The sequence below is a fragment of the Pan troglodytes genome, chromosome 15 (assembly GCF_028858775.2).
Source record: "Pan troglodytes isolate AG18354 chromosome 15, NHGRI_mPanTro3-v2.0_pri, whole genome shotgun sequence".
NCBI classification, from domain to species: domain Eukaryota; kingdom Metazoa; phylum Chordata; class Mammalia; order Primates; family Hominidae; genus Pan; species Pan troglodytes.
The window spans coordinates 19373178-19400605 of record NC_072413.2 but is presented as its reverse complement, the minus strand read 5'-3'; the positions used below and the strand labels follow the sequence as shown (position 1 = coordinate 19400605).

At 43.6% G+C, this 27428-nt stretch overlaps 2 protein-coding genes across 4 annotated transcripts; both read right to left on the bottom strand.

The window, feature by feature from the left end:
* Positions 1-13203: 13203 nt before the first annotated feature.
* SLC39A2 (solute carrier family 39 member 2) lies at positions 13204-15711 on the bottom strand. The gene is made up of 4 exons (XM_520676.8): positions 15509-15711; positions 15203-15333; positions 14909-14959; positions 13204-14128 (listed from the first exon to the last, which is right to left on the bottom strand). The coding sequence occupies exons 1-4, from the start codon at positions 15621-15623 to the stop codon at positions 13496-13498; spliced, it is 930 nt and encodes a 309-aa protein (XP_520676.2). The 5' UTR covers positions 15624-15711; the 3' UTR covers positions 13204-13495.
* Positions 15712-18040: 2329 nt separating this feature from the next.
* On the bottom strand, positions 18041-25792 carry METTL17 (methyltransferase like 17). 3 transcript variants are annotated; one of them, XM_054665896.2, is made up of 15 exons: positions 25595-25792; positions 24997-25459; positions 24691-24844; positions 24476-24610; positions 22865-22946; positions 22448-22529; positions 21879-21952; positions 21008-21102; positions 20458-20528; positions 20170-20277; positions 19838-19906; positions 19121-19171; positions 18780-18863; positions 18361-18545; positions 18041-18286 (listed from the first exon to the last, which is right to left on the bottom strand). In XM_054665896.2, exons 2-15 carry the CDS (start codon positions 25069-25071, stop codon positions 18181-18183), a joined length of 1371 nt encoding a protein of 456 aa, XP_054521871.1. In that variant the 5' UTR covers positions 25072-25459; positions 25595-25792; the 3' UTR covers positions 18041-18180. The 3 variants fall into 3 exon arrangements, with proteins under 3 accessions (XP_054521871.1, XP_001142880.1, XP_009425685.1); XM_001142880.5 differs by having other exon boundaries at positions 24997-25441; positions 25595-25770; XM_009427410.5 differs by lacking the exons at positions 21879-21952; positions 22448-22529 and having other exon boundaries at positions 24997-25792.
* Positions 25793-27428: the final 1636 nt, after the last annotated feature.

Here is a 27428-nt window from a genome sequence, read left to right as displayed (position 1 = left end):
CTGTGTCTTTCCCATAGATGTCTCTGCATAAGAAATCTGAGTTTGGTAGAGAGAAAGATGCCCTCTGCTGGGAGCTAGTCGTGGGGTGGGGGTTTTGTCCTTGACTGACCTCTCTACTCTGTTGGAGAGCGACGAAAAGCTCAAGAATCAAGAGCGTATTCCATGTCCCATTTCCATGTCAATCAGCTAAACATTCCAGTTTAGCCCATGGGGTCACAGTGCCCCCTTGTGGTTGACGTGGTTCTTAATAACTTTCCCCAGTTCCCAGGTCCCTTGGTGTTTCCTCGGTCTTACAGCTCCATTGTGCTTTGTGGTTCTGTGTAGTAGCTCTATAGGAAGGAGGTCCTAATATCATGATTGGCCATTGATCTTGACCATTTTCAAGATTTTCAAGATCAGAGCTGGTCTCCTCTTAGAGGAGAGGAGAGGTGATTTTACAGAAGCAGAACCACAGACTCCCTACTTTTTGTCTCTGCTTCAGGTTTAGGACCCCTGTTTCTCTCTTCCCCTTATTGTCAAGGAACGTGAGTATTTCCCAGACTTTAGGGACAAAATCCCAAGATAGCTAAGAGAAGATTCAATGGGAAAGAGAGTAAAACAAAAACAGAGTGAAAAGAGCCTTATGGTTTCAGCTTGAAAATTCTGGATTTCACGAAGAGATTTTAAAGGGTGAGTCTCTGATGGTACACAGAACCTGCAGTAGGAGGGATGGATGTTAGCCATAAGACAGTATATGAATGGTAAGGGAAAATACTGGAGTGCGAGACACCACCTTCCTTCCTCTTTTTCCTTCTCTTTCTTCTTTCTTTCTTTTCTTTCTTTCTTTCTTTCTTTCTTTCTTTCTTTCTTTCTCTTTCTTCTTTCCTTCCTTCTTTCTCTCTTTTCCTTCTTTCTTTCTTCTTTCCTTCTTTTTCTTCTTTCTTTCCTTCTCTCTCTTTCTTTCTCTCTCTTTCTTTCTTCCTTCCTTTCTTTCTCTCTTTCTTTTCTTTTTCTTCTTTCTTCTCTTTCTTTTTTTCAGACAGGGTCTCACTCTGTCACCCAGGCTGGAGTGCAGTGGTGCAATGTCTGCTCAGTGCAACCTCTGCCTCCTGGGCTCAAGCAATTCTCCAATCTCAGCCTCCTGAGTAGCTGGGACCACAGGTGCGCGCCACCATGCCCAGCTAGCTTTTTGTGTATATATAAATATATATATTTTTGTGTGTGTATATATAGATGTGTATTTATGTATATATGTGTATATATGTATATATAGTGTAAATATATATATATGTGTGTGTGTGTGTGTGTGTGTGTGTATTTATTTTTTTGGTAGAGACAGGTTTTTCCCATGTTGTCCAAGCTAGTCTCAAACTCCTGAGTTCAAGTGATCCACCCGCCCCAGCCTCTCAAAGTGCTGGGGTTACAGGCATGAGCCACTGTGCCTGGCTGGGAGACACCACCTTTCTAGAGCAATTTTAGGACTAACTAGAAAGTGAGAGTCAGTTCTGACTAGAGGCCAGGGTATGGTGAGGGCAAATAGTGCCCAGAGCAATGTCATTTGTTTGTACCCTCTCTCCTCACTAATATCAGAATTTCCCACTAATTGGATAAATACATAGTAAAAGTAGAATGTCCTGTGTATTTGACATTCAACAACTCTGAAGACAGTAACAAAGAACACAATTTAAAATTTTTAAAAATCAACAACCAGCATTTTATAAGCATTCCCACACTGGTGCCTGGGGTTTCAGGTGTCATCCCTCTCTGCACCTCTTTTGCTTCCCCCTTGCTAGTGGCAATGGGCTCCCCGCTCAGGTCAGTCGGGGGGAACGAGAGGGTGTCTGGCTGGTTGTCACACTCACACATACAAACCCACTCACACTCTGGCAGCTGTTCCTTGTACCTTATCAGACCAGAGGCAGGAGCAAGGGACTGTTTCTTGCGGTGAGGGTGGCAAGACATTCTAAAATTGTCCTTCAGGGTGAGGTGAAGTGGCACAAACTCTCGTAAGAGTTTGTCTGGAGCTCTTTGGTTTTTGTTCCTGGATGTGTCTTGTGCTTGTGTGTTGATCTCTGACTGACCTCCCACACTACTCCCAAAACTCTGGTTTCTCTCTGATGCTATTCCCCATCTCTCTTTCTTTACACATTGTCATCCTACAACTGCAATATTCAAATCAAACCCTCAGCTTGAAAGCAAAGGAAAGATGAGTTCCAAAGGGTTACTTTAGAGAAAAATGTACTGGTGGCAGAAATGGAATGCTGGCTCTAGGAGGGCAGTTGGAGGTATCGTTGTTCTATATTCTTCCTCTTTAAGTATATACAAAGTACATGTGTGGAGTGGAGAATGAGGGGTAGGGACAGACGACAGGGATTGGGGAGACTTGAGAATGCTCTACATAAATCCTCTCCTGACTATTCCAACTAGTTTTCCCTCATCCCTTTTCCCATCCTGCATGTCCTTCCTCTGATTTTTTTTTTTTTTTGGAGACAGAGCCTCACTCTGCTGCCCAGACTGGAGTGCAGTGGTGCAATCTCAGCTCATTGCAACCTCCGTCTCCCAGGCTCAAACAATCCTCTCACCTCAGCCTCCCAAGTAGCTGGGACTACAGGTGGGCACCACCATGCCCAGCTAGTTTTTTGTATTTTTTGTGTGTGTGTGTATATATATATATATATATATTTTTTTTTTTTTTTGTAGAGATGGGGTTTTGCCATATTGCCTGGGCTGGTGTTGAACTCCTTAACTCAAGCGACACGCCTGCCTTGGCCTCCCAAAGTGCTGGGATTACAGGCGTGTGCCACTGTGCCTCGCCTTTTCCTTCTTTTTTAATTTTTTCAGCTCTCACCATTCTAGTTACCATTTGTTATAAGCTATCTCTTAGGGCTGAGTGAATCAAGGCTTACTCCTGAATCAGGTTTGTAGTCACCATGCCCTGGGCATCTCGGCTCTCCTTCCTGTCCTAGGGTTCTTATGCCTGTTCTTATTCCAGCCTTTCTTGTTTTAATCTCATTCAGAAATCACATTCATCTTCTTCTTCTGTATAACCCTCTCTGGCTCCTTGCTGGGAATTCATATCTTCTGAAAACAATCAAAAGGTTATTTCAGTTTCCTAGTCCTGATGTTCTCCCTGATATTCTCTACATGAGCCATTCTCTAGTTTTATTCTAGCTCTTGAAACAATATGGTTCAAACTAAAGACGGTTCTGTTCCTGGTTGGTAAGAATTTTGGGAAAAGGAAAGGAAATAGCCATGGAAAGGAAAGAAAGCATTGATGGCTGAGGACAGAGGAGACTAAAGCAGGAATCCAAGGGCTCCTGGGATAGAAGGAGGCAGAAAGTTCAGGACTCATCCACCTATGCCTGACATATCCCAAGCTCTACCTCATTTACCTCAAATGCCGGTAGTGACCCAGAACATGGTGAGGAGCTCCAACAGTCTAATGTACTTCTCCTTCAGTCTCCTTTCTGCAGCCATACAAATCCTCTGTACTAGAAATAGCTCTCTAGCTTTCGCATACATTTGTACCTTTCAATTCATCCCTCCCAAAGTCCTAGCAAGATCACTCAAGTTGAAAGTAGCAGAGAATGGATGGTATGTGGAACACCTTCTGCTTGCCCGTTTACATCTGGGTATTATGCTCTGTGCCCCATGAGGCTTACCTGGCTGCAATGCACCAACAGAGATTTTTGTCCTCTGGCTTCTGTTTGGGTTTGGCAGGAGATCAAAGAGTAGGAGAGTAAATTTTTTCCCCTGGTTCCTCCTTGTTGGGTCCCTGCAAGTTGGCTGCATCCCTCCACCAAAGGCCACAGCTCGTGTTGGACGGCCCTGTCTAGTTTCTGACAACTGCTCCCTTCTCTTCAGCCTAGGTAATAGCATTGTTTTTATTCAGTCCCAGGGTGTTGCCCCATGATTTGTTGCTTTGTTCAAACCCACACCTTCCTAAATACTCCCTTTATTAATATCACCTCAATCATCTAATGTACTATCTGCTTTCTTCTGGGATCCTAACATATAGGCTGGGGAGATGGGCGGATGTGGTAAGGAAAAGATAATGAGGGAGAAGAGAATCTATACATTGAAGTTTTCTTAGAATCACGGAAACATGGGCTTGAAACCCAGCTAGCTCTGTGATCAAATTATTTAACTTTTCTGAATGCCAGTTTCCATGGACTTACTGTGGAGATAATGTCTACCTGTTGAGGTTATGAAATATTGAGTTAATCAGGTACCTTCAGGCATTTGTTCATCCATTTACATTCCAAGCCCCCAGGGATTGTGGATTGTCTAAGGAAATTATTGCTTTCTAGGAGTTTCAAGTAGTCTTTGACTAGAACTAGAAGCAACAAATGGGAGTGTGTAGCTGTGTGGTATTTAGCATTCTATACACAGGGGGTCATCCCCTCCTTTCGTTATTTTATTTTTATTCTATTTTTTTTTGAGACAGAGTCTCACTCTGTCTGTTGCCCAGTATGGAGTGCAGTGGTGTGATCTCAGCTCACTGTGACCTCCACCTCCCGGGTTCAAGCGATTCTCCTGCCTCAGCCTCCTGAGTAGCTGGGACTACAGGCACACGCCACCATGCCTGGCTACTTTTTGTATTTTTAGTGGAGACAGGGTTTCACCACGTTGGCCAGGCTGGGGCTGAACTCCTGACCTCAAGTGATCCACCCAACTCAGCCTCCCAAAGTGCTGGGATTACAGGCGTGAGCCACCATGCCCAGCCTCCTCCTTTCTTTAAATAAGCACCTGGTTTGGTGTCATTCTCAATGATAATGTATGTGAAAGCAATACTATAGTGTTCCTGGACCAAACTGAGGGTCGGCCTGCTATTTCTTGTGGCCCAATAACGAGATGCAGATGAACTGGGGAGAAAGAGAGTTTTATCTCTGTAATCGGTTACAGGGAGATGGCCTGGAAATTATCGCCAGACCAACTCAAAATTACAAAGTTTTTCAGAGCTTATATACCTTCTAAGCTATATGTCTACGTGTAAGCATGCATTCGTCTAAAGACATAAGTGATTAACTTCTTTTAATCTATAACTAAGGTCTGAGTCCGGAAAACCTACCTCTGGAGCTTCAGTAAGTTTACTTAATCTAAATGGGTCTAGATGCTGGGATGATTACCCTTATCTTGTCTCCTGCTAAATCACAGAGGTTTGGGGAGTTCCTTCAGACCTCCAATAAACTTGTTTGTGGAGGCCTGGGAAATTTCTTCAGACATCCAATAAAACCTGTTTAATCCTAAATGGGTCCTGTTAAGAATTCCTTCGTTATTTTGTCATGCTTTAAGGCCCAAGAAAGGCCTAAGCAAAACTCTTGATGGGCTTTTGTTATATTACAGCCTTTGTATAAGGGCACTGGCTTTTAATATTTAACTTAACTACCCAGTCAGTGCTGAAACAGTTGTGATGGAGGCCTGCATTAGTGAAGCGGGGCCTGCTACAATCCCCACTGTCAATTTGTGCATGATTTCTATCATGCTTGTATATTTATTTATCATGAGAATCGTAGGGAGATGGGGCATTGCAATCTTTCTGGCTACTTTCTGCTGAGAGAGGGTCATCGTTATGGGGCACCGAACGCAGCACTGGGGTGGAAGAGGTTGATTTGTTCCCAGTAGCACTCTCTGTTTGGGGGGATTAGAGGCAGTGCCCGATGAAACATAATAGTATGCAACAGCAATACATATAAATAGGTTGCTGCTGTTTTCTTCTGAAATGTAAGTTGTCTAGTCTTCCGTTCACAGGGCTTTAAGAAAGCACAGCTTAGGTTTCAATGATTTTCAGTTAGGAAAAATGGGGAAAAAGGAAAAGCAAAAGGAAAAAATTGAAAACATTATTTGCAGACTTGTAGTCAGAAAAATTAGAATTTAATCCAAACTGTAGAAAATAATAAAAACTGAAAAGCATCAGGCAACACTAGAATTTAACAACAGGTGTACTATAGTTTTGAAACAATTTTTCCTTCTCCAGTTTCCCATTTTTATTAGACAAATCATGATAGGACTGGTGAGCTTTATTATACTTGGCCAGATTATTTGCATAAAGTGCAGCAAGAATAATTATTTTTCACATAGGCCTTTTGAACTGGCTTTCATGGAACTTTGTTCCATAGAAGGAATCTGACATAAGACCTTTTTAAAGCCAAGCCCAGCCATGGATTTGTACCATCAAATACCTATGAGTTGGGTGAATTCCTCTCCTCTTGAGGTTCCAAGATACCTTAGGGTTCCTGCCCTGTCAGAAAGTGACATTTTTTACTTACTACAGGTCAGAAACCCTGTACAGGGACTGTGTACACAGAATATGAGGCCAGTTTCCCAAGGGCTTTATTGGGTTCATAAGTCAGGTTTGATTCCTTAAAGGAAAGCGCATCATTCCAGTCAAAGCCTTGGTAAAAATAACGTTTTTCCAACTGTGGCCCGTTACAAAAGAAAACAGATTCTTACTGCACTTATGCGAATAACTCTATTGCCATAACTTAAGAATGATCACAGACAGTTTCCAAATTCTGGAGAAAATCAGGTAGAGAGAAAAAAGTATGCTCTAAATTTTGTTCATGGGAGTATACTAAATTGTTAAAAGCTGTCAATAGCTCAAAAGAAAAGTTTCTTCGACTTTGAAAAGCAAAACAAAAGATTAGCAATATTCTAAGCAAAATGTCAACAAGATCACTCCAGTCTCCTGTTAGTTCAGTTCATGCAGTTAATTCCTATCCTGCTTGATATTAATGAAAATTTTAGCTCTTCAAGAGTCCTGAACGTTTTTCCTCTATTCTGATGTCACAATCTCAAAAGTTATCAGAAATCTGCAATCAAGAGCACCTAGTACAGCTTTTTTTTTTTTTTTTTTTTTTTGAGATGGAGTCTTACTCTGTCACCCAGGCTGGAGTGCAGTGGTGTGATCTCAGTTCACTGCAACCTCTGCCTCCTGAGCTATTCTCCTGCCTCAGCCTCCTGAGTAGCTGGGACTACAGGCATGTACCACCATGCCTGGCTAATTTTTGTTATTTTTAGTAGAGACGGAGTTTCAACGTGTTGGCCAGGCTGGTCTTGAACTCTGACCTCAGGTGATCCACCCTCCTTGGCCTCCCAAAGTGCTGGGATTACAGGCGTGAGCTACCGTGCCCAGCCTTGTTAGAGCTTTATAGCTGATTATAAAACCACCTTCAAAAGAGGATGAAAACAAGACAACAATTGCTTACAGATAACAAAAATTTTTAGGGTAGCCATAGTTAAAGACACAGTTGACGGCCAGCTGCGGTGGCTCACGCCTGTAATCCCAGCACTTTGGGAGGCTGAGGTGGGTGGATCATGAGGTCAGGAGTTCAAGACCAGCCTGGCCAACATGGTGAAACCCTGTCTTTACTAAAAATACAAAAATTAGCTGGGCGTGGTGGCACGTGCCTGTAGTCCCAGCTACTCAGGAGGCTGAAGCAGGAGAATTGCTTCAACCTGGCGGCAGAAGTTTCAGTGAGCCGAGATCTCACCACTGCACTACAGCCTGGGTGACAGAGTGAGACTCTGCCTCAAAAAAAAAAAAAAAAAAAAAGAGACACAACTGACAAGAAAATCTGTTACCTCTGTGTCACACAATAATTTAACATAACAATTATAATTATTACTGATAACATACACTAAGATGTATCAGAATTATAGGAGTCTCCCATAACTTTGGAACACATACCAATAACATATTTACACAAATATAACCCAAAGAAAGCCAAACACCATTTCATATTTGACAATGCTTCCTGTATAATTTTCATACCAAATAAGTCAAACTTTACCTTTACATTAGTGTACTATGGATGTTAAACCCAATTCTTAATAAATCCTTATAGACATGTTTACCCAATTTTAATGTTTCACCACAAGGTAAGATTTTTATAGACTTTTTATAACCCTTTACAATTTTTGTTAAAGAGCAAGTTAGTGCTCTAAGAGAAACCCATTGTGCTTTTATTTCAATGCTCGATTTACAGAAAAAACTGGATGATTCCCTTTTAACTTTAGCCAATATTTTACACACAGAATTTCCTCTACAATTAACCTTCCACAACTTGCTTAAACCTTTATCTTTATTGTATCCAATTTAAAACAATCCTTTAACCTTTTAATCTAGGCAAAAATCCACAATCTCATGCATCCTTATAATCTTTTACCAAAAGTATATTTTACTTTCCTTACACACCTGGCATGTAAACTCTTTCTTCAGTAGTCTTAAAATACATGTTACACTGTTAACTCTTAGCAACCTTTACTTTTGGTGAAAACCTTGGTAAGTCTGGGATTTTAACTGTGTACTAGGTGTGGAGCCTAGGACCTAGACAGAAATGCAGATAAGGTCTGACTTATTCCAGCATCTAACTCCATGTGTCCCAGGCCTTACCTAGCTGTAAAGCTGGCAAGTTGTACAGCTAAGAGTCATAGTAGCATTTTATAAAGCATTTAGGAGGCCTAATCACCTTTAAATTGTACAACATTTCTTGCATAAATTCCCTTTCATAAATTCTTTCACAGGCCAGGTGCAGCGGCTCATGCCTATAATCCCAGCACTTTGGGAGGCTGAGGTGGCCAGATCACCTGAGGTCAGGAGTTCAAGACCAGCTTGGCCAACATGGTAAAACCTCATCTCTACAAAAATACAAACATTATCTGGGCATGATGGCGGGTGCCTGTAATCCCAGCTACTCGGGAGGCTGGGGCAGGGGAATCACTTGAACCCGGGAGGCAGATGTTGCAGTGAGCCGAGATAGTGCCATTGCACTCCAGCCTGAGTGACAGAGCAAGACTCCATCTCAAAAAAAAAAAAAAAAAAAAAACTTTCATGACTTACACAGACAATCTCTGACATGTCTTGACTTTCTGACTTGTCCTAAACATCCCTCTCTTTAAACAAGCAGTTATTTTACTTTAGGACAAGAATGTACCATACAAGATCCCTTTTTTTTTTTTTTTTTGAGACGGAGTCTTGCTCTGTCGTCCAGGCTGGAGTGCAGTGGCGCGAACAAGATCGTTTCTTATATAAATTCTTTTCTTTAATACCTTTTTGCACAGCTAGGGGGCATGGCTAATTTTACATGTCCCCAGGCCTTATCTAGAATTTAACCCGCCAAAATAAATTGAACAATTTTTAAGTCAAAGAAGCAGTTTATGGACTAAAGCATTTCGCAAACCTAATATTTGACCTGCATAATTTAGACCAAAGGCTTACATTTTTGAAGATATTTTTATTTTACCAATAATCTTTAAAACTCTATTTATTTTTATAGCTTTCTTTATATCTCTTTTATTCCCTGGTTTCTTTTACCTTGTTTTGTATATAATCTTTAAATAAGCTTTGAATTAGACAAAAATTAGTTACCCTTTAAAAAAGACACAATCTTTAGAAAGAATGTTTTCCTACAATATATTGTTATTGGAAAATACCCAAATAATGAGATATCTGTTGTTTAATATAATTTTAGATTCTAAATTTTGACAAGTTATTTACAAGTATTTATCCAATTGCATTTATCTAATTATTTTAATCATTTACCTGGATTATTTATGAAAACTACAATAGTCATCATTCAAAGTTTTGAAGCCGCCATTGCAAAATTATAACTGAGACAGTGAAAATGATCTGACCTGACTCCATTTTGCGTCTAATCTACAAGCTATTCTTGTTTATTAACTTAGTTTATAGTTTAGCTTTGAAACAAAGATGATAACAGTCCTTTCCCAGAACAAACTTTCTTCATGTCTGTGGACTAGACTACCTAAGGCCACAAGATCAGAAGTTAGAGTATTTTACTAAATAATTCAAGATGTAGCTATCTTCATTAAACCAATATTAATGTTTTATTCTTAAAAACTACACAAGCAAAGATCATTCTGTTTTGGGCTGGGTTATAGTTTTGTAGCCTCCATGCCAAATTTTGACACTTTATAGTATTTGGCAGAGATAAGTATGAAATTGCTTGGTTAATAAATGCAAACAAAAATGTATGCTGGCAACTCTTAAGACATTTCTAACATTACTTTACCAATAATTTTTAAAGCTAGCTTATTTATTAAGGATTTTACTTAAGTCACATAAACTTGAAAAAGCACTTGACTAGTCTTTCCTTTTTTCTATTAAAGTTTGTAAGTGCTTTTATTTCTTCTTTGAGTCAGTAAATTAGAACTCTTTTATATTTTTCAGTAGTGAAACATGGTGTACATAAGACATAAATACCTAGACGTATTAGGCATGCCAATAGAAGTATATTTTATAAATTCATAAGCCTTCCTTTTCCTATTTTTTAACTGGACCTTTGAGCTCTGGGCAGACCCCACACTGAATCCTGGGTTTTCAAAAGGGGAGAATTATTATGAGGCTAGACCATTTGATGCTTTTACAGTGCACTTAATTTTTTTTTCCAAACAAAGACATTTCTAAGCATCTAAATTACACGTTTTCTTAAAAACCCCAGAGTAGGTTCTGTTGTAATAGCCATTAATGAAGAAAACAGGATTCAGTCAACTGTGAAGAAAAAACTTTTGCTCAAAAAAAACAAGGTCCTAGGTGAGAAATAAACAAAAACCTGAAGGCCTTTTAAATACAAACATGCACACACACACATATACGCATACACATTTTGGATGGTAGCTTTTAATTAAGCTGACTCTCAACTATTGAGCTTCTAAAAAAACCTTTCTCCTTCCCAGAGGCCTCCCAGCAGGAATGGACCCAATACTTCCCGTTTTCAAGTTTACATGGTATCTAAAGGAACAAGACAGACACACAAACAAGTGGAGACAGATTTCAAGGGGGAGTGCAGTCAGGCAAAAGAGACTCAAAACTAACTCAAAACCTGATCTCGACCAAAATGCAAAGCAGGTGTATGAACGAGCCCTATTGCTTCCCTTGGTGGTACCGGACAAATGGCTTCACAAGCCCAGATAGGAAAACAATAGGCTCCTGGCATATGATCCAGTTAACTCACCCTTTGAGCCTCTCCGCTCCTGACCTCTGTTCTTCCCCAGTAGTGAAAGGGATGTGCAGATTTGCACATGGAACAGCCCTCTGGAGGGTCCCCGGGGGAAACCTCACCCCACAGCTGCTGGGATCCTCCTGAAGACTGTCTCGTCGCAAGCTGCCGGCCATTGAAGGCAGCACTATCCTTATCTCCTGGCTGGCTCTCCAAATTTTGTTCCCAGACCAAACAGAGGGTCACGCTGCTATTTCTCATGGCCAAATAATGAGATGCCGATGAACTGGGCAGAAAGAGAGTTTTTATTTCTGTAATCGGTTACAGGGAGAAGGCCTGGAAATTATCACCAGACCAACTCAAAATTACAAAGTTTTTCAGAGCTTATATACCTTCTAAGCTATATGTCTACGTGTGAGTGCGGTGCATTCGTCTAAAGACATAAGCGATTAACTTCTTTTCATCTATAACTAAGGTCTGAGTCCGGCAGACCTACTCCTGGAGCCTCAGTAAGCTTAATCTAAACGGGTCTAGATGCTGGGGTGGTTGCCCTTATCTTGTCTCCTGCTAAATCACAGAGGTTTGGGGAGTTCCTTCAGATGCCCAGTAAACTTGTTTGTGGAGGCCTGGGGAGTTTCTTCAGACCCTCAATAAAACTTGTTTAATCCTAAATGGGTCCTGTTAAGAATTCCTTCGTTATTTTGTCATGCTTTAAGTTTTGCCAGGAAAGGTCTAATCAAAACTCTTGATGGGCTTTTGTTACATTACGGCCCTTGTATAGGCACTGGCTTTTTCTTAGCTTTTAGTATTTAACCTAACCAGTTGCCGTCTGTAATCCACGAACTGAAACAGGGCTTCTCTTCCATTGCAGCTGGCATATCTTGTTGTGTTTATGGGTCTGACAGGCAAACATATCTGAAGCATATCTCATATGCTGATCTGTGAGGGAGATAAGCCCCTTGTTTTGCTTGACTGGAAACAAAATAAGCAGGTGACAGGGATACTCCATCTAGAAACAAAAAGAAGGGCTGTGAGACGAAAATGTGATGGAGTCTTGCGTTAGTGAAACCTGGCCTGCCACAATAGTACCTGGCACACAGCCGTTGTTCAGTGTAGAAACTATTACAGTAGAAACTACTACACACTGGACAACTGTTCTGAGTGTATTACATGTTACTGCATTTAACACTAAATGGAAAGAAAACACAATACTATGGTGCTTTAGGGAAATGATTTCCTGCGTTAGACATATCTATCATCTCTCCCTCTCTCTCTCTCTATCATTTTTGCCTGAAGCTTGCCTTCTCACTGATCTCTGGGTGTGTAAACTGGGCCTATGAGGAGGCTTGTATTTCTTACTTTGTAGGAAGGGGAACAGGATCGAAAGGAGACAGAGACTGAGAAGAATGAATGTCCATGTTAAGGTACTTGGGCTTCCATGCTGAAAATACTAGAAAGGGCCAACTTGTGAGGGTAACTGAACTCACAGGGCACGCTTTCTCTTTCCCCATTTCTCCACTAAGTTTGAGATATTCCTCCATCTCATGAGTTGGGGGCTATGCAATAGCCATCCTGTTCCTACCAATTCCAGCTAACCTGCTTTCGTATTTGTCCTCAGCAGTTTTTAAGAGAAACAACACATTGTAGGGGTTACTTAGATGGAAAGACAATTGGTAAGACAGGCAGGAGGAAAGCCAGTGAGTCCTGCAAGAGCCAAGTAATCACCCCAGGCATTTATTTTAATATCTAGCACCTTTCTCCCTCTCCAAGCACACTGCTTTTTAATCCCTCAACACAAGGCAGCTGGAAGGAGATAGAAGCTCAAAGAAGAGCAATAGTGTCCCTGAGGCCACACAGGGCTCAGTGTGAAAAAACAGGAACCTAATGGAGATAGGTTCCATTCTGCCTGATCTTCATTTAGCCTGGACATGTTATGGGTGGCTGATAATGGGTACTGGGAATGGGGTGGTTATGGTAAGTGTAGGAACATAATTGATCCACGTCATTTCGGTTTTTAACTTTCTTTCCTTTTAAATGCTGGGAACTGGCTCATTTTCTCAACCACAGTGGGTAAGCTGGGAGGGGAATTTTAGCAAGGTGCCATGTCTAGGGGTGTGGCTGCAACTGACAGGATGGCTAGGAGCCCTAATTGCAGAATAAAATACTGCATTCAACACTCATCCTTCCCATTCCCCATTCCACCACTTCCTGTGCCAGGTAGCATCTAGGCAACCAGGAGAAATGAAATCCAGAATGGCTGAAGGAGGGTAAAATGGGCATTTTATTACACACAGTAGCATAAACGGGACAAGAATAAAATCTGGAGCGTCTCTGTACCAATTCTCCAATTAATAGCTGCTCAACCTAAATATCTTTTTCTTAGTCCAGGGTGAGAAATGGGATCTCATGTAAAGGAAACCTGGGGTCCAGTCCAGTCCTATTGAATGCTATTTAGTCTGAGTAAAGAAATGTCTGAGGGCCAAAGCCATTTGGGAGGTCTCCCTGGGGATAGAGAGGTTGTCCTAAATAGGTCCATCAGAAAAGCCAGGAATCTCTCAGGCCCACAAGGCAATAAAGGCCATGAAGGCAAAACCAGCGGCTACACAGCTCCACTTAGCTAGAGGGGCCTCAGGACTAGCTAGCTCCCGTGGAAGAATTTCTAGGAAGGTGACATACAGGAAGGTACCAGCTGCCACACCCTCTAACACAGCCTGGGCTAAGCCCCGCCCTCCTTCAGAGTCCCCTCCAGTCACAGCCAGCCCTACGGCTAGGCCCAGGGGGGACATGAGAGCTAATAATAGTATGGAGAACACTGCCCATCGTGAGCTGGTACCTAAATGCACTAGCCGCATTCCTACACCAAACACCACAAGCCCCTTATGAGCCAGGACAGCAAGGCAGAGCTGCACGGTAGCTGCTACTGTCGGCTGCAGCCCCACAGCTAGCCCTTCAAACACTGAGTGAAAGGAGAGTGACAGCAAGAGGACAAGGGCTCGGAGGGGACTCTTTGAGGGTGAGGGTAAATGTCCATGGCTGTGGAGTTCGAAGATATGAGCCCCACCCCATTCTTCGTCCTGCACTGTCGATCCTCCAGCAGCCCCAGGACAGCACTGCAATGCCAGCGACTCCAAAAAGAAGACAAAAAAGAAGCCCAGGGAGATGATGAGCTCTCCATAGGGATACTCCATCTAGAAACAAAAAGAAGGGCTGTGAGATGAAAAGGAAGGGTAGGCAATACATTGGATGGACATGGAATTGGGAGATTGAAGAGAATGAGAAAATGTGGTAACAGAACACATAAAAGGGTAGGGGAAATGAAGCCAAGAGTAGACATGGCCGTGCAACAACAAGAATGCCAGAGTGGGCCGGACACAGTGGCTCATGCCTGTAATCTTAGCACTTTGGGAGACTGAAGTGGGCAGATCACTTGAGGTCAGGAGATTGAGACCAGCCTGGCCAACATGATGAAACCCCGTCTCTACTAAAAATACAAAAACTAGCCAGGTGTGTTGGCAAGTGCCTGTAATCCCAGCTACTCAGGAGGCTGAGGCAGGAAAATCACTAGAACTCGGAAGGCAGAGGTTGCAGTGAGCCGAGATTGTGCCACTGTACTCCAGTCTGGGCGACAGAGAGATTTCATCTCAACAAACAAACGAAAAACAACAACAACAAAAGATTGCCAGAGGGGCTAAGGGACAGAATCTCAGTAGAGTTAAAAACACGGGCAAATGATGTGAGGTATATCAGAGGATCCAGGGAAAGAATGAAAGAGTAAAACAAGGGCTTTCCCTGGCGTTCTATAAACTCAAAAGGATTGGATTTGCTCCTCTTTTCCTCTACGATGTCTGAGCTAGGGAGCAGAAGGGATTCTTGGTACTCCTCATGTATTCCTCTCAAAAGGGTCTGGATATGAAAGGCCTCTCTGGTTCTCCTCACTCTCCAGATAGGGGATGGTGGGAGGTACTTACATGAGCTGAATCAGCATCACCAGAAGAATTTCTCTCACTTGCTGATCTGTTCTAAGAAGAAAGCAGCAGAAATTAGATGTGGGATGGAGCAGCACAGCTTCCTGTGCTGTCCCTTCAGCAATTCTGTTTTCCTTAAAGCCTAATCTGACTTGCTTTCACCATCCCACAAAAGAGCTGTCATTTTCCTTGTCGTTCCACCCATGTCCTTGGCTCCATCACTTTCCCGCTCTCTTCCCTTTGTCCTGTTTATCGTTTTGGCCTCATAGACCTGCGGCTTGAAATCTCTGCTCTCACCTGCACCATGAACTTCTGAATCTGTGATTCAATTTCCTCCAGGGCTTCAGCAGTCATATGCATGAATCCTGCTCCCAGGAAAACACCAGCAGAAATACAGCCCAGGAGTCTGAGGACTCGCCGGTGATGACCTAATAAAAAGCAGAAGTTACAACCCACTTGACACTGAGGAGACAAAGGTGAGTAAAGAGCAGCAGGCAGCACTCAATATCCCAAGGTTGGGGATGGTAGAGAATCAGAGCAAGGTATCAGGACAGGGTTGAGGTGAGACTCAGGCTATGGAACAAAGATGGGGTAGGGCTATACCTCTGGCTGCATCAATCTGGAACCATTTGAAGCAGATGGGAGTGAGGCCACAGCCCAGAGTGAGAGCCAACAGGGCAAACAGGCAGCCAAGTTTTATTCCTAGTAGTTGCTCCATCTCTGGGGTGTAGGGTAAGCCCAGGAGTCAGAATGACAAGGGAGCTGTAATCTTTGGAGCAGGAGTGGTATCTTAGGTGGTCAACACTGGAGTGTCCACTCTCGTGAGTTTCAGGAGGCTGTTGGTATCTTCTTTCTGTGTTGCTTCTGCTTCTGCAACATTGCAGAGCTGACAGATCCTGCCCCAGCTTCTAGCCCTCCCCCTGCATGGAGGCCCCTCCCCTGGTTCACGCCTTCCTGAGCTTGGAAACCAGAAACTCCAGACTCCCTGCCAGGCACAGCCCAGTGGCGTCTTCTCCTCCTCTTCAATGGCATGACTAATCCAAGAGCTACGGATAGTCTTAGTTCATGTGCTTGGGGTTGGTCTAATCCAAAATAGGAAAGTCTATGGTAGCTGCTTCCCAGTTATTTTGTACTGGGGACAATCTGGTCCTGTCTCACTCAGGACATTTGATCTAAGCCTTCCATACGCTCTCCACCTCATCCCAAGTCTTATAGGTTGCAATGCTGATACTTGAACCACCCGCTTTCAGAGGAGATTTGGGGCCACCTGGAGGTAAAGAGGTGGGGCTGAGAGGTGGTGCTGGTGCTACTCTGTGGGAACTAGTACATGAGGGAACTACCCTTTCCTATAACCCCAGAAAAATAGCTCCAGGCATGGAAATGTCTAGTGGTAAGTTGATTTGGTTTTTTTCTTTCTCTTTTGATTGGGATCAGTTTTGAGAGGAATGAGTTGAGATTTCTGGTATTACAACATTTATACTGTTACAACTTCTGACTGTGCCTGTTTCGTGGTAAGAACTGTGGAAAAAAAGACATTAAAGGTTTAAGACAAAGGAAGCTGCTCTAGCCCTGAAACAGCAAGGCTTAGGGGAAAACAGAAATGAACTGAGTAAATGGGAGGATTCTACCTGGATATAGAGAGGTGGGGGTAGAAGATTCAGTTCTGATGGGAATCACTCTTGATGGAAATGTATGGGGCATTTCCCATACATACTCTAGGGTAGCTGAGGGACCCTGGGAAAGACAGAAGGGAAGGCGTTAGTACAAGAGGCCAGGCAGCTGCTGATTCCCCTATTCAGGTGGCCCACATAACAACCCTGAGACCTGTTGAGCCAGTTCTCAGAGCTCTGGAGGCAGCTTTCCTTGCTACTCCAGATTATCTTCCTAGGGAAGTCCTGGCCTCTGGTAGAAGCAGTATTCTTACAGTGTTACTGGATGATTCTTACAGTGTTACTGGTCCTGCTGCTTGTTCTTGTGGTCCAGTAATGAGATGCAGACAGACAGACTGGGAAAGACGGGAGTTTATTTCTGCAACTGATTATAGGGAGGTCGGAGTAGCACACCAGACCAACTCAAAGTTACAAGCTTTTCTTTAGCTTTTATATACAATTCAAGCTCTACGACTACCTGCGGGAATGTTTCCTAATTAATCTAAACTAGGGGTCTGCAGATAGAAGTTTTTTTTTGTTTTTTAGAAACAAAGCAATAAATGATTTGATTTAGAAATAAAACCATTCCCATTATTGCAGCATTATCATCAGTCACTGATTGCTAATGCTGTTTACGCTTCTTTTTCCCTGGGATGTCTGAACCTGGCAACTTTTCTTCCTGTTCTTCTATTTGCTTAGCAAACCCACATCAAGGGTGTCTGTTCGCGTTTGAAATTCATTGGCACCAGAAAGAGCTAACATGTTGGCAGTATCTAGAAAACCATCAACATGAGCATGGGACAGTTCGCCTTGCAGCTGATCCCACCATAGTGAGTGAGTACTTGCAGATAGAAGTTTCTTAATCTTAAGTTGGTCCTGGTATGGGTTGTATGTGCAGGAATGCTTTTATCACTCAGCTAGATCTGAGGTAGAGCAAGTATAGGTGGGGCTTTAAAGGGCTTGCTTTTTTTGTATTCCGGCTTTCGTACTCAGGCACCAGCTTCCCCCAATTCCTTATCCATTTTTCTTGCTTCTGCTTTAATGTTTAACTTGTACATTCATCATTATAGCAAAGGGCTTATGGAAATCTGGTTTTTCTACTTCTGCTTTAATGATCAGCTTACACATTCATCATTACAGCGAAGAGCTTATGGAGCTCTGAACTGCCACAATAGGAGAGGGCGAGCTTGAGATTTGTGTGGGAAGCCTGGCACCAAAAATCTGAGGAAGCTCTTCATTACAGGATAGGCCAGGATAATTAACTATACCTTTTACGTTTTTTTTTTTTTTTTTTTTTTTTTTTTTGAGAGGGCGTCTTGCTCTGTTACCTATGCTGAAGTGCAGTGGTACAATCAAAGTTCACTGCAGCCTTAACACCTGGGCTCAAGTGATCCTCTTGCCTCAGCTTCCTGAGTGGCTGGAAATGCAGACACATGCCACCGTGCCCAGCTTCTACACTTTTTAAGAATCACAAAATCCACTTCCATTCTTTAAAAATTTATTATTTATTATTAAAAATCTCAAACAAACACAGACATATGGGGATACCAGCATTCCCCTCCTGGATACCAGGCAGCTTCAGCCCTGGCAGGCATGATAGAAGAAAATACTTGTTACACATCCTCGTCAACTCTCAGAGGGATCCTGAGCAGTAGATGGAGGAAACGCAGACGGAGTAAGCACAGGTAAAAGATCTCCCCAGGAGCTGACACGGGCACAACGATACAAATCCCTGTGGAAACGAGATGCTAGCGTGGGCTGCAGCTTCCTGCCACATCCCACTAATTTTGGTCACACCCCCCATACCTGCCGTGCCGGCGGGCTGTGATCACAGCATGCTGCATGTGCCCATCTGAACAGCACAAGTGACAATGCACATGGCGAGGCCGTTTAAGGACAGGCTGAGTGATACGGGGCCAGCGATTAGCCTCCTCTGGAGACCCCCGAGCAAGGATCACCATAGAGAACTTTTCTTCCTTTGGTTTCTTGTTCTAAGATAAGGAACATAGAGACTGTTTAGAAGAAAAAGATATGGGAAAAAAGTTTGTACAGTCCCTTCTTCCCCATTCCTGCAGTCCTTTTTTACAATGTATAAATCATATACATGTAGGCCCTAAAGTCTCTAGGTTATTCTACGAATTATCCAACTCCTCCTAACTCTGATTCTTTTTCTTCCTGTTTTTCCAGGATGTTTGCTTCCTGCTGCAATATCCCCAGGTACCTACCCAGCTGAAGGGGATGGGATGGTACGCCTGTGAGAAGCTACAGGCCAGGTTGGTCAACTGGGGACAAGGGAGTTCATGGGGACACTGTGAATACATAAAAAAATGAGGTAAGACAAAAGAGCCATCAATCACAAAACTTAAAAACTGAGAATAATAGAGTCAAAAGGGGCCAGGGAGAAGGGAGGACAGGAGCAGTGGGTAGGAAGAGCCAGGGGAATTATTAGGTAGGAACTGGATAGGAACACAAAGTAGTGGAGAGTGGCTTAGCTTTACCATCTTACTTTTCCTGGCCACGACTAAGTTCAGATCTGTGTGGTGGGACAGGCAGAAGTAATACTCACCGGGGCAAAGACAAAACCAGGTCGAGGGTCCAAAGGTGACTTCTCTTTTCCCTGAAATCAAAGGAAATAAAAGAAATAAAGCTGGGCCAAGGGTCTATTTTCATAATTCAATCTCTGCACTCAGTAAACTGAGGACTCCTTTAACACTCAATTCTAATAACGATTGACTATGTCCTTTGAGTTAAGCTGGCTGCATCTTTAATACTCCAAACAAAGAACTTTCTCTTTGCTGCAGGAGAAAGGCAAGAACTTGGCACATAGTACGGTGCTCTCCCTTGTCAGCAACCTCCACTCTCAAAAAAATCCCACTCCAGGACAATTAAATTTATGATTATACACTGGCTCATACTCTCCCCCAGTGACAAGATTCTTAGCTCAGCAATGCCCTAGATTAGGAGTCCGCAAAGTTTCTTTTAAAGGGCCAGAGAGTAGGCAAAATCTATCTCTGTCCCAACTACTCAACTCTGCTGTTTGTAGTGTGAAAGCAGTCACAGACAACAGAGGCACAATTAAGCATGGCTTATATAAAAAAGGTGGCAGGTCGGATTTGATCCACAGGCTCTCATTTGCCAACCACTGCTCTGTATCATAATGACTTTATATGCCCAGTTTCCTGAGAGTCACCCTTGTCAATATATGACAGTCTCTTTCGTTTTCAAGAGAGTAACAGTAATTGGTGACATATGGGTGGGGGAGTGAGGGAAGAAGAAGCCTTACCTTAAGGACCAGATCCCTGGCATCCATGAGAAGGCTGTGCCCAGCTTTTGTTCCATTCTCCACCAGTACCTGTTCACAAAACGGGAAAATATGCAGAAGACTTGAATTACACGAAAGTATAAATGTCAGCAGCTGTGTAAGAGCAATCATAGAGGGAGAAGGAGTCCTAAAAAGAAATAGGCATTACATAATCAGGATGGAGACCCTCAAAGAGGGATAAAGAAACCCATGAAGGAGAAAAATGGTGAAGAATAAAGACAATGAGAGGAGCAAAGGCATGAAATCCATGAAGCTGCTTCAAGACTTAAGGAGAACAAGGAATTTTAACTCACCAGGAAATGACCTGTCTTACGCCATAAGGTTTGAACTACCTCAGTGCGGTCAGCCTTGCTGGGCAGTTCACTTAAGGAAAAAGCGGACACTACTACATCAAACTGCACCTGAGGACCAAGACAAGGAACATGACAGACTCAACATCTCTACATCCCAAGAATACAACAAAGTCCTAGCCGCTAAATTTCTTTTATCTTCTAACACTCAGTGCTGGGCTGCAAAGCTCAAGCCATAGTTTTCCATCTGCCACATTCCACATTTAGAATATTCTAAACACTGCCACTTGCCTTGGGTGATACAGGTAGAAACTGTCTGAAAAAGACACCTGGAATATAAGGCTCCCCAGATTCTGAACCACCTGTGGAGAAAAGAAGAGGCAACTGTGAGTGTGTAGGAAGTTAGGTATAAACTGAAGAGATATCCAGATAAGAAACATGGCCCCAAGAATAGGTAAAGTGTATATCAAAAAGGGCAGGGATGAGCCAGGTATGGCGGTGCGTGCCTGTAATCCCAGCTACCCTAGAGGCTGAAGTGGGAGGATGGCTTGAGGCCAGGAGTTTGAGACCAGCCTGGGTAACATATGGAGACCCTACCTCTAATTAAAAAAAAAAAAAAAAAGGCAGGGAGAATATTAGGCCTCCTGTCCTTTGATTCTTACCCAACCCATCCTCAGTCCAGCAGAAACCTCTAATACCACCCTTTGCTTGACTATAACTTTAAAAGTAAACCAGATTCATCTTAATTTTTACCCTCTTCTCTACTTCCCAGTAAAACACTTTTACTAGTACCCCTTTGCTTTCTTAACTCCCTCAACTTTGGAAGTGCTCTTGCACTCACCTTTCAGTAGTTTTTCTGCCAAAACCAACATGGCAGCTGATCTGTCCACACACATATATTCACGTAGGCTCTGGCCCCAAATACTGTGAGCAGCCCTAAGATGGCAAAATTATTATAAATCACCAATTCCCATGACCAAGAGTCATCTCTACAAGAGGCCCATTTACACCCAACCCCACCCCTGGGAAAAGAGAGTGTTATGTTAAAGTAGTTGTATAGTTAGTAATAAAATAACTAATAGTGTTATTTTCTTGTTTTATTTACAACTCCTAAAAAAAAAAAGGTAGACTCAGCTGGGCACAGTGGCTCATGCTTGTAATCCCAGCACTTTGGGAGGCCAAGGTGGGCGGATCACAAGGTCAGGAGTTAGAGACCAACCTGGCCAATATGGTGAAACCCCGTCTCTACTAAAAATACAAAAATTAGCTGGGTGTGGTGGCGTGCACCTGTAGTCCCAGCTACTCGGGAGGGTGAGGCAGGAGAATCACTTGAACCCAGGAGTGGAGGCTGCAGTGAGCCGAGATTGTGCCACTGCACTCCAGCCTGGGCGACAGAGTGAGACACCGTTTCAAAAAAGAAAAAAAAAAGGTAGACTCAAAATACTATTTGTAGGCAAAAACAACTTTGATTGATAATTCCTTTTCTTTTTAATTTTTCTACACATGCGCCTTTTTTTACTTGACATTTCTTTAAGTTCTGGCCCCAATCCATATACCTTCTTCTGCCTTGCCTAATCTGATGGAAGAAACATTATAGATTCCCAACTTGCCTATTCTCCCTCTGGTTTTCCAGTCTGTTAATTTTGGAGTGGTGTAAGTATGGCTTTCTAGAGCTAAAATTGACCAAGATAGGGCTGAAGAAAGTTACTCACCAGGTGACAGAACCAGTACCTGAGCCAAAGTCCATCAAAGTTTGTGGCTGAAATGCTGGATTTCGAGCCCGGATCTGAAGAAATATACAACATCCCACAGTAGGGTAATTAGATACTTATTTAGGACCTTGATAAATGTGAATCAGGAGGCTATCACAGAGGATGTGAGATGTGAATGCCTTTTGAGATTCAATACAAATACCTTATGGGATAAGAATCTCCTAAAATAGTGATTCTAAACCTTTCTTGGGTCACAGAAAGCTTTCACAGGATAAAGAGAACGTCTTTATTTTGTGTTTTTTTTAAGAGATGAGGTCTCACTCTGTCACCAGGCTGGAGTACAGTGGAGATCACAGCTCACTGCAGCCTCAAACTGGCTCAAGCAATCCTCCTGCCTCAGCCTCCCAAACAGTTGGGACTGCAGGCAGGAGCCCACTATGTCCAGCGGAGATCCTCTTTAAAAAAAAAATGCATATGCAATGTCCCAAGAATCCCCATCCTAGAAAACTACTTTATGAATAGGGAACTGATGGTCAAAAAGTTCAGGTTGGAAGTTAAGGGACTTTCACCTCATGGAATGCTCTGGAGACTGCTGCAAAGCCACCATCCAGTCTTGCTGCCATATACACCAGGCTCAGTCCCTCAGTGTAGCTGCCATTAAAATCACAGAGTTGTACATACTAGTAAATAACCTTAATCCCATAATTACCTTCTAGATTTAGAAAATGACATCTTGGAAAGGGCTCTTCCAGCTCAGGCCTTTCACTCCCCAATACAAAAGGGTCCTGGGGAGACTTACAAACACTAAATTTTCAAACTTCAGTGTTCAAAACTTTGTACTTTAGCTTTTTCAAATACTAAATTGATCCTTTTAAGGTCAGGTGATATAAAAGAAAATACTAAATTGATTGTGTAATTTTACTCCCCCAACTCTCTTTCTAAAGTCTACCCTTTCTTTCTTGTGCACCTCTTCTGGGCCCCCTTACCTCAGTTCTTGCCAATGGTAGGTAGTTTTACGTAGTGCATGTAGCACTGCTCCACGAAGTTTCTCCTCTGTCTGAGATAAGTCTGTGGTGAGAACAAGGACTGGAAGTCAGGACCTAGGGAGAACAGGGCTCAGATCCAATATCTGAATATACTGCCCACCCAGTCCTCCCCGACTCCACCTAAGAAAAGCCTTAAAGCTCAAGAGAGACAACAAACCTAGAGAAAAGTTTCAGGCAAGAATTAACAGTAACAACTACCACTAACAGATTGTATCAGATAGCATTTTGCTTATAAGAATGGTTTATTCAGCTTAACCAATCCTGTCCCACAGGTTTGTTTTACATTAAAGGAAAGTGTGATAAAAATTTAAAGGGTAAGCTGGGTGCGGTGGCTCACGCCTGTAAGCTCAGCACTTTGGGAGGCTGAGGCAGGCGGATCACGAGGTCAGGAGTTTGAGAACAGCCTGACCAACATGGTGAAAACCTTTCTCTACGAAAAATACAAAAATTAGGCAGGCGTGGTGGCGTGCACCTGTATTCCCAGCTACTTGGGAAGCTGAGGCAGGAGAATCACTTGAAACCGGGAGGCAGAGGTTGTGGTGAGCTGAGATCGCACCACTGCACTATAGCTTGGGCAACAGAGCAAGACTCTGTCTCAAAAAAAAAATTTTTTTTTTAAAGGGTAGGCCAAGGACATTATTTTTTGGATTTCTTCACTTCTCCAAAATTTAAGGTTTTGATGATCTCCACTATTCCTATGGAGAGGAAAGAAATCTGAAAATCTACGTCTCATGACTGTTCAGTTCAGTACTATTTAGCAAGTATCTACTGACCTACTGTGAGCCAGGTACTGTGAGGTGTGCAGGGAATGCAAGATGAATAAATGGTAGTGTCAAGGAGCTCACAATCATGAAACTAACTTGATGAATTATATTTACCCTCTTATCCCAGAAGAGGGTTTCAGTACTGGGCAGGGACCATCCAGGGACTTTATTTTACCTGAATAAAAACTTAGAAGGTCCTAATCCAGTGGACTTGCAGAAAAAAATAAATATCTAGATTTTAACAGTATATTGGTTGCCAGGCGCGGTGGTTCATGCCTGTAATCCTACCACTTTGGGAGGCCAAGGTGGGCGGATCACCTGAGGTCAGAAGTTCGAGACTAGCCTGGCCACCATGATGAAACCCCGTCTCTACTAAAAATACAAGTAGCCGGGTGTGGTGGTGCACGCCTGTAATCCCAGCTACTGAAGAGGCTGAGGCAGGAAAATCACTTAAACCCGGGAGGTGGAGGTTGCAGTGAGCCGAGATCGAGCATTACACTTCAGCCTGGGTGACAGAGCAAGACTCTATCTCAAAGCAAAAACAAAACAACAAAACAAACAAACAAACAAAAAACAGTATACTGGGACATTCTGACCTTTACCTAAGCAATCTCTAAAATAATCTGCCTTCTTTTAGTAAGGCATCATTGTAACAACTGCTGCTCTGGTTAGAAAGTCAAATAAGAGACTTCAGTATCTGTTTGAGAGATTGTAGAATTATTTCTTACTCTTCATTTCTAACCGATATTTCAATCTCGCCCGCTTTTTAATTATTCTTAAGTCCTACCTGGGTTTTCCAGGAATTTTTTCTCAAGATGCCTAGCCCGTCTTTGCAACTCCTCTGGCTCTACAGGCAAATGTCTGCTCCAGAGATAACTGGTCAGTGTTTGCACCTGATTCTCCATAGTGGGCCCAGCGCTCCCTATGGGCCAAAGATGAAAAGCGGAATCACTTGCATGTAGGTCCAGTCCCGTTTCTTCTCGCTTTCCCGCCGTTACTCACCAAGTAGCAATAACTGGGCACCGTTAGCCAGTGCCTGTGGCAGCCGCACGTGCGGCAGCTTTAGGATGCCAGGGTGCTGGCGATGAGGCCTCTTCTGCAGGAAACCGGACTTGTTATCTACCTGGGTCACTCCGGGTACTAAGGCGGCGAGCGCCTGCAGGCAGAGAAAGGTAGGTTGATTTCCTGGCAGAAAGGAAAGTTGCTGGCAATCGCTAGGGCGGGGGCTGCCAGGAGCGCTCCTCCTCTGCGCGGAGATGTCTCTGCAGATCCAGAGTCTCTCCGACAGCAGGGAATGTAGGCACTCACCCGGGCCTGGGGAGCTACTCCAAGGCCGGGGCACCATCTTCCTAATGTCAGTAGACACTTCAGTGCCGCCGCCATGGCTCCGGAGGCGAACCGGAAACGGAAATATAGGTGCCTGTGACCCTCAGTCCCAACGCCGCAAGGAGCAGCCTTCGCAGAACTTCTCCCGACAGTTTCAGCCAACGAGAAGAGCGAGTGTTTGCCAGCAGCCAATAAGCAATGGTTATATAAATAATCCTTGAGGCAGAAAGCGTGTTTGGGCCGACTTGAAGGCTGCGTTGGGCCTGGTCACCGGCCCCGGAAATCAAGAGGGTGGGGCGGGGCGGGACGGGACGGGGGCGGGATGGAGTTGGGTGTGAGCGCGCCAGCAAAGACTGTTTCTGGGAGTACTGAATTCCTGTGTTCTTTGCATTCCTCCGCGGAGAACTCTGAGTCTTGGGTTGTTTCCCTGTGTGAAAAAGGGAGACTGCAGTAACGGAAAGAAGAGAAAAATCAGATTTAAGCGACTGAAGATAACAGAAATTAATAGTTAAATGATTATTGAATAGTTAATAGTTTGATAAATATTAAACCTAGTTAATAGGTTTATTTATTTTTTTACATTTGTTAATTTCTCTTCAAATGAGACCAGTCTTCTTAGTAAGCTAACATAACACTGAGAACACCTATGTGCTAGGTACTTCAGGGAAAAGGACTGATCCCCACTTCACAGAAAACATGGTTCTGATGGGGACCCTCCTGTGTCTGCTGCTACGTCAGAGTGTTTCCCCCAGGCCCAGGACTTAGACAGTAGCCGTCTGATTACCTGAGGTGCAGAATCTCAGGTGGGTCCAGCCACTATTGTGACGTGATAATATAGCATAGGGGAATGGTCTCCAGAGTCTGCAAGCTCATCAACACCTTCATTCACTAGAGCATCAGAAGGATAAATGGCATATGCAAGGCGATATCTACTTTCGGGATCTGACAGTGGACAACTGCTACCTCAGTCTCCAAACACTTGAGCTCACCCAGTGTGTGATTTCTGTGGGCTCCTGGCCCCCTAATTTCCGTTACAGGTTTAGGATGTTCTCCCAGCACATCCACTTGACCTGTGTGTGGAACCAGCCAGTTCATCTGGAGGGCTAGACTCCTGGGTCATCAGGCTAGGGCCTGATGATCTCAGGCCCCAGCGCCCTAATTGGACTTCCCTTCTGTGGTTCTCTACCTTATTCGACTTCTTCCCCAAATCTGCAGACCTCACTGACTGCAGCCTGCCAGCTCTCTCAGGGCTCCTCATCTCGGGGTGAGGTGGGGTGAGGAGACATGGGTGGACAAGGGGAGAAGGGCCGCTCTGCCTCTTCCATGCGGAACCGCCCTTCCTGTAGATGAATGCATGGCCCACTGACACATCCTAGGCTGACACTTGCCTCTTTTCCAGCTTTTCCTCAGTCCTCCTTTTACCTGGGAATCTTTCCTGGGTGCTCAAAAGGGTCACCACAGTGACCTCTACCCCTCCAGTGAGAATGCTCACGTTCAGAGTCGTGATTCTGTGTGTGCCCTGGGCTGAGGACTCTGCCCTAGAGATATCTGAGGAGTGGAACCATTAAATTGATACCTGTTGATATCGCTCCAAACTATTAAGTCTACAACCCAGGCCGTCTCAAAGGTTCTTACTCCTGAAGTCATCCCTCATTTTTTGTGCGAGTCTTGCCCAAATGCCAGGGTGCTGGCGATGGGGCCTATTCTTGCCCAAATGCAAAGATAATTCTGAAGATTGGGCCATACTAGATGTGTGTGTTGGAAGATCTGCCAAGATTCTACTGTCAGCTAGTCAGGCTCTTGAGTAAATCCCTCAGCATCTTGTCCTTATAATTCTATTCATATAGCTGAGATCATGTCACGGCTCCAAAAGCCACCATCCAAATTATGGGCATTTGCTGCCCATAAAGCTTTGTGAAATGATTCCTTGTAGGAAATTTATCCAAGGGAATCACTAGATCTCACGTACCTTCATAGTAGTTCAACTCCAACGCATAACCCACTGCGCCTACGTAGGGGCTTCACACAATGTTTGTGCTCCACACAATGTTTGCACTCCACACAGTGTATGCGCTCCAGGATAAGAGAAGGAGAGAAGGGAGAAAGGGATGCAACTTTCACCTCACTGGGAGTGAATGAATGGCCTCTTCAAACATGACCTGTCTGGGATTCTGAGTCATTCTAGTTCCCCTGCAACAGTAGGAGCCATCTTGACTTTATCTCTGAATCTCAGTGTCTGTCTTATTCTGTGCTTGGGTTTTAGTAGGTTATCAGTGTTTGCAGAAGTGACCCTGCCTGATTTGCTGCGGGCTGTGAAGCTAAGTGTCTACTCTTTTCCCTCTGTAGGCCACTGGGAGGACAGATGATGCTCAAGTTTCCCTTTTTCCTCTTGGTCTTATGTCACTTACTGCTTT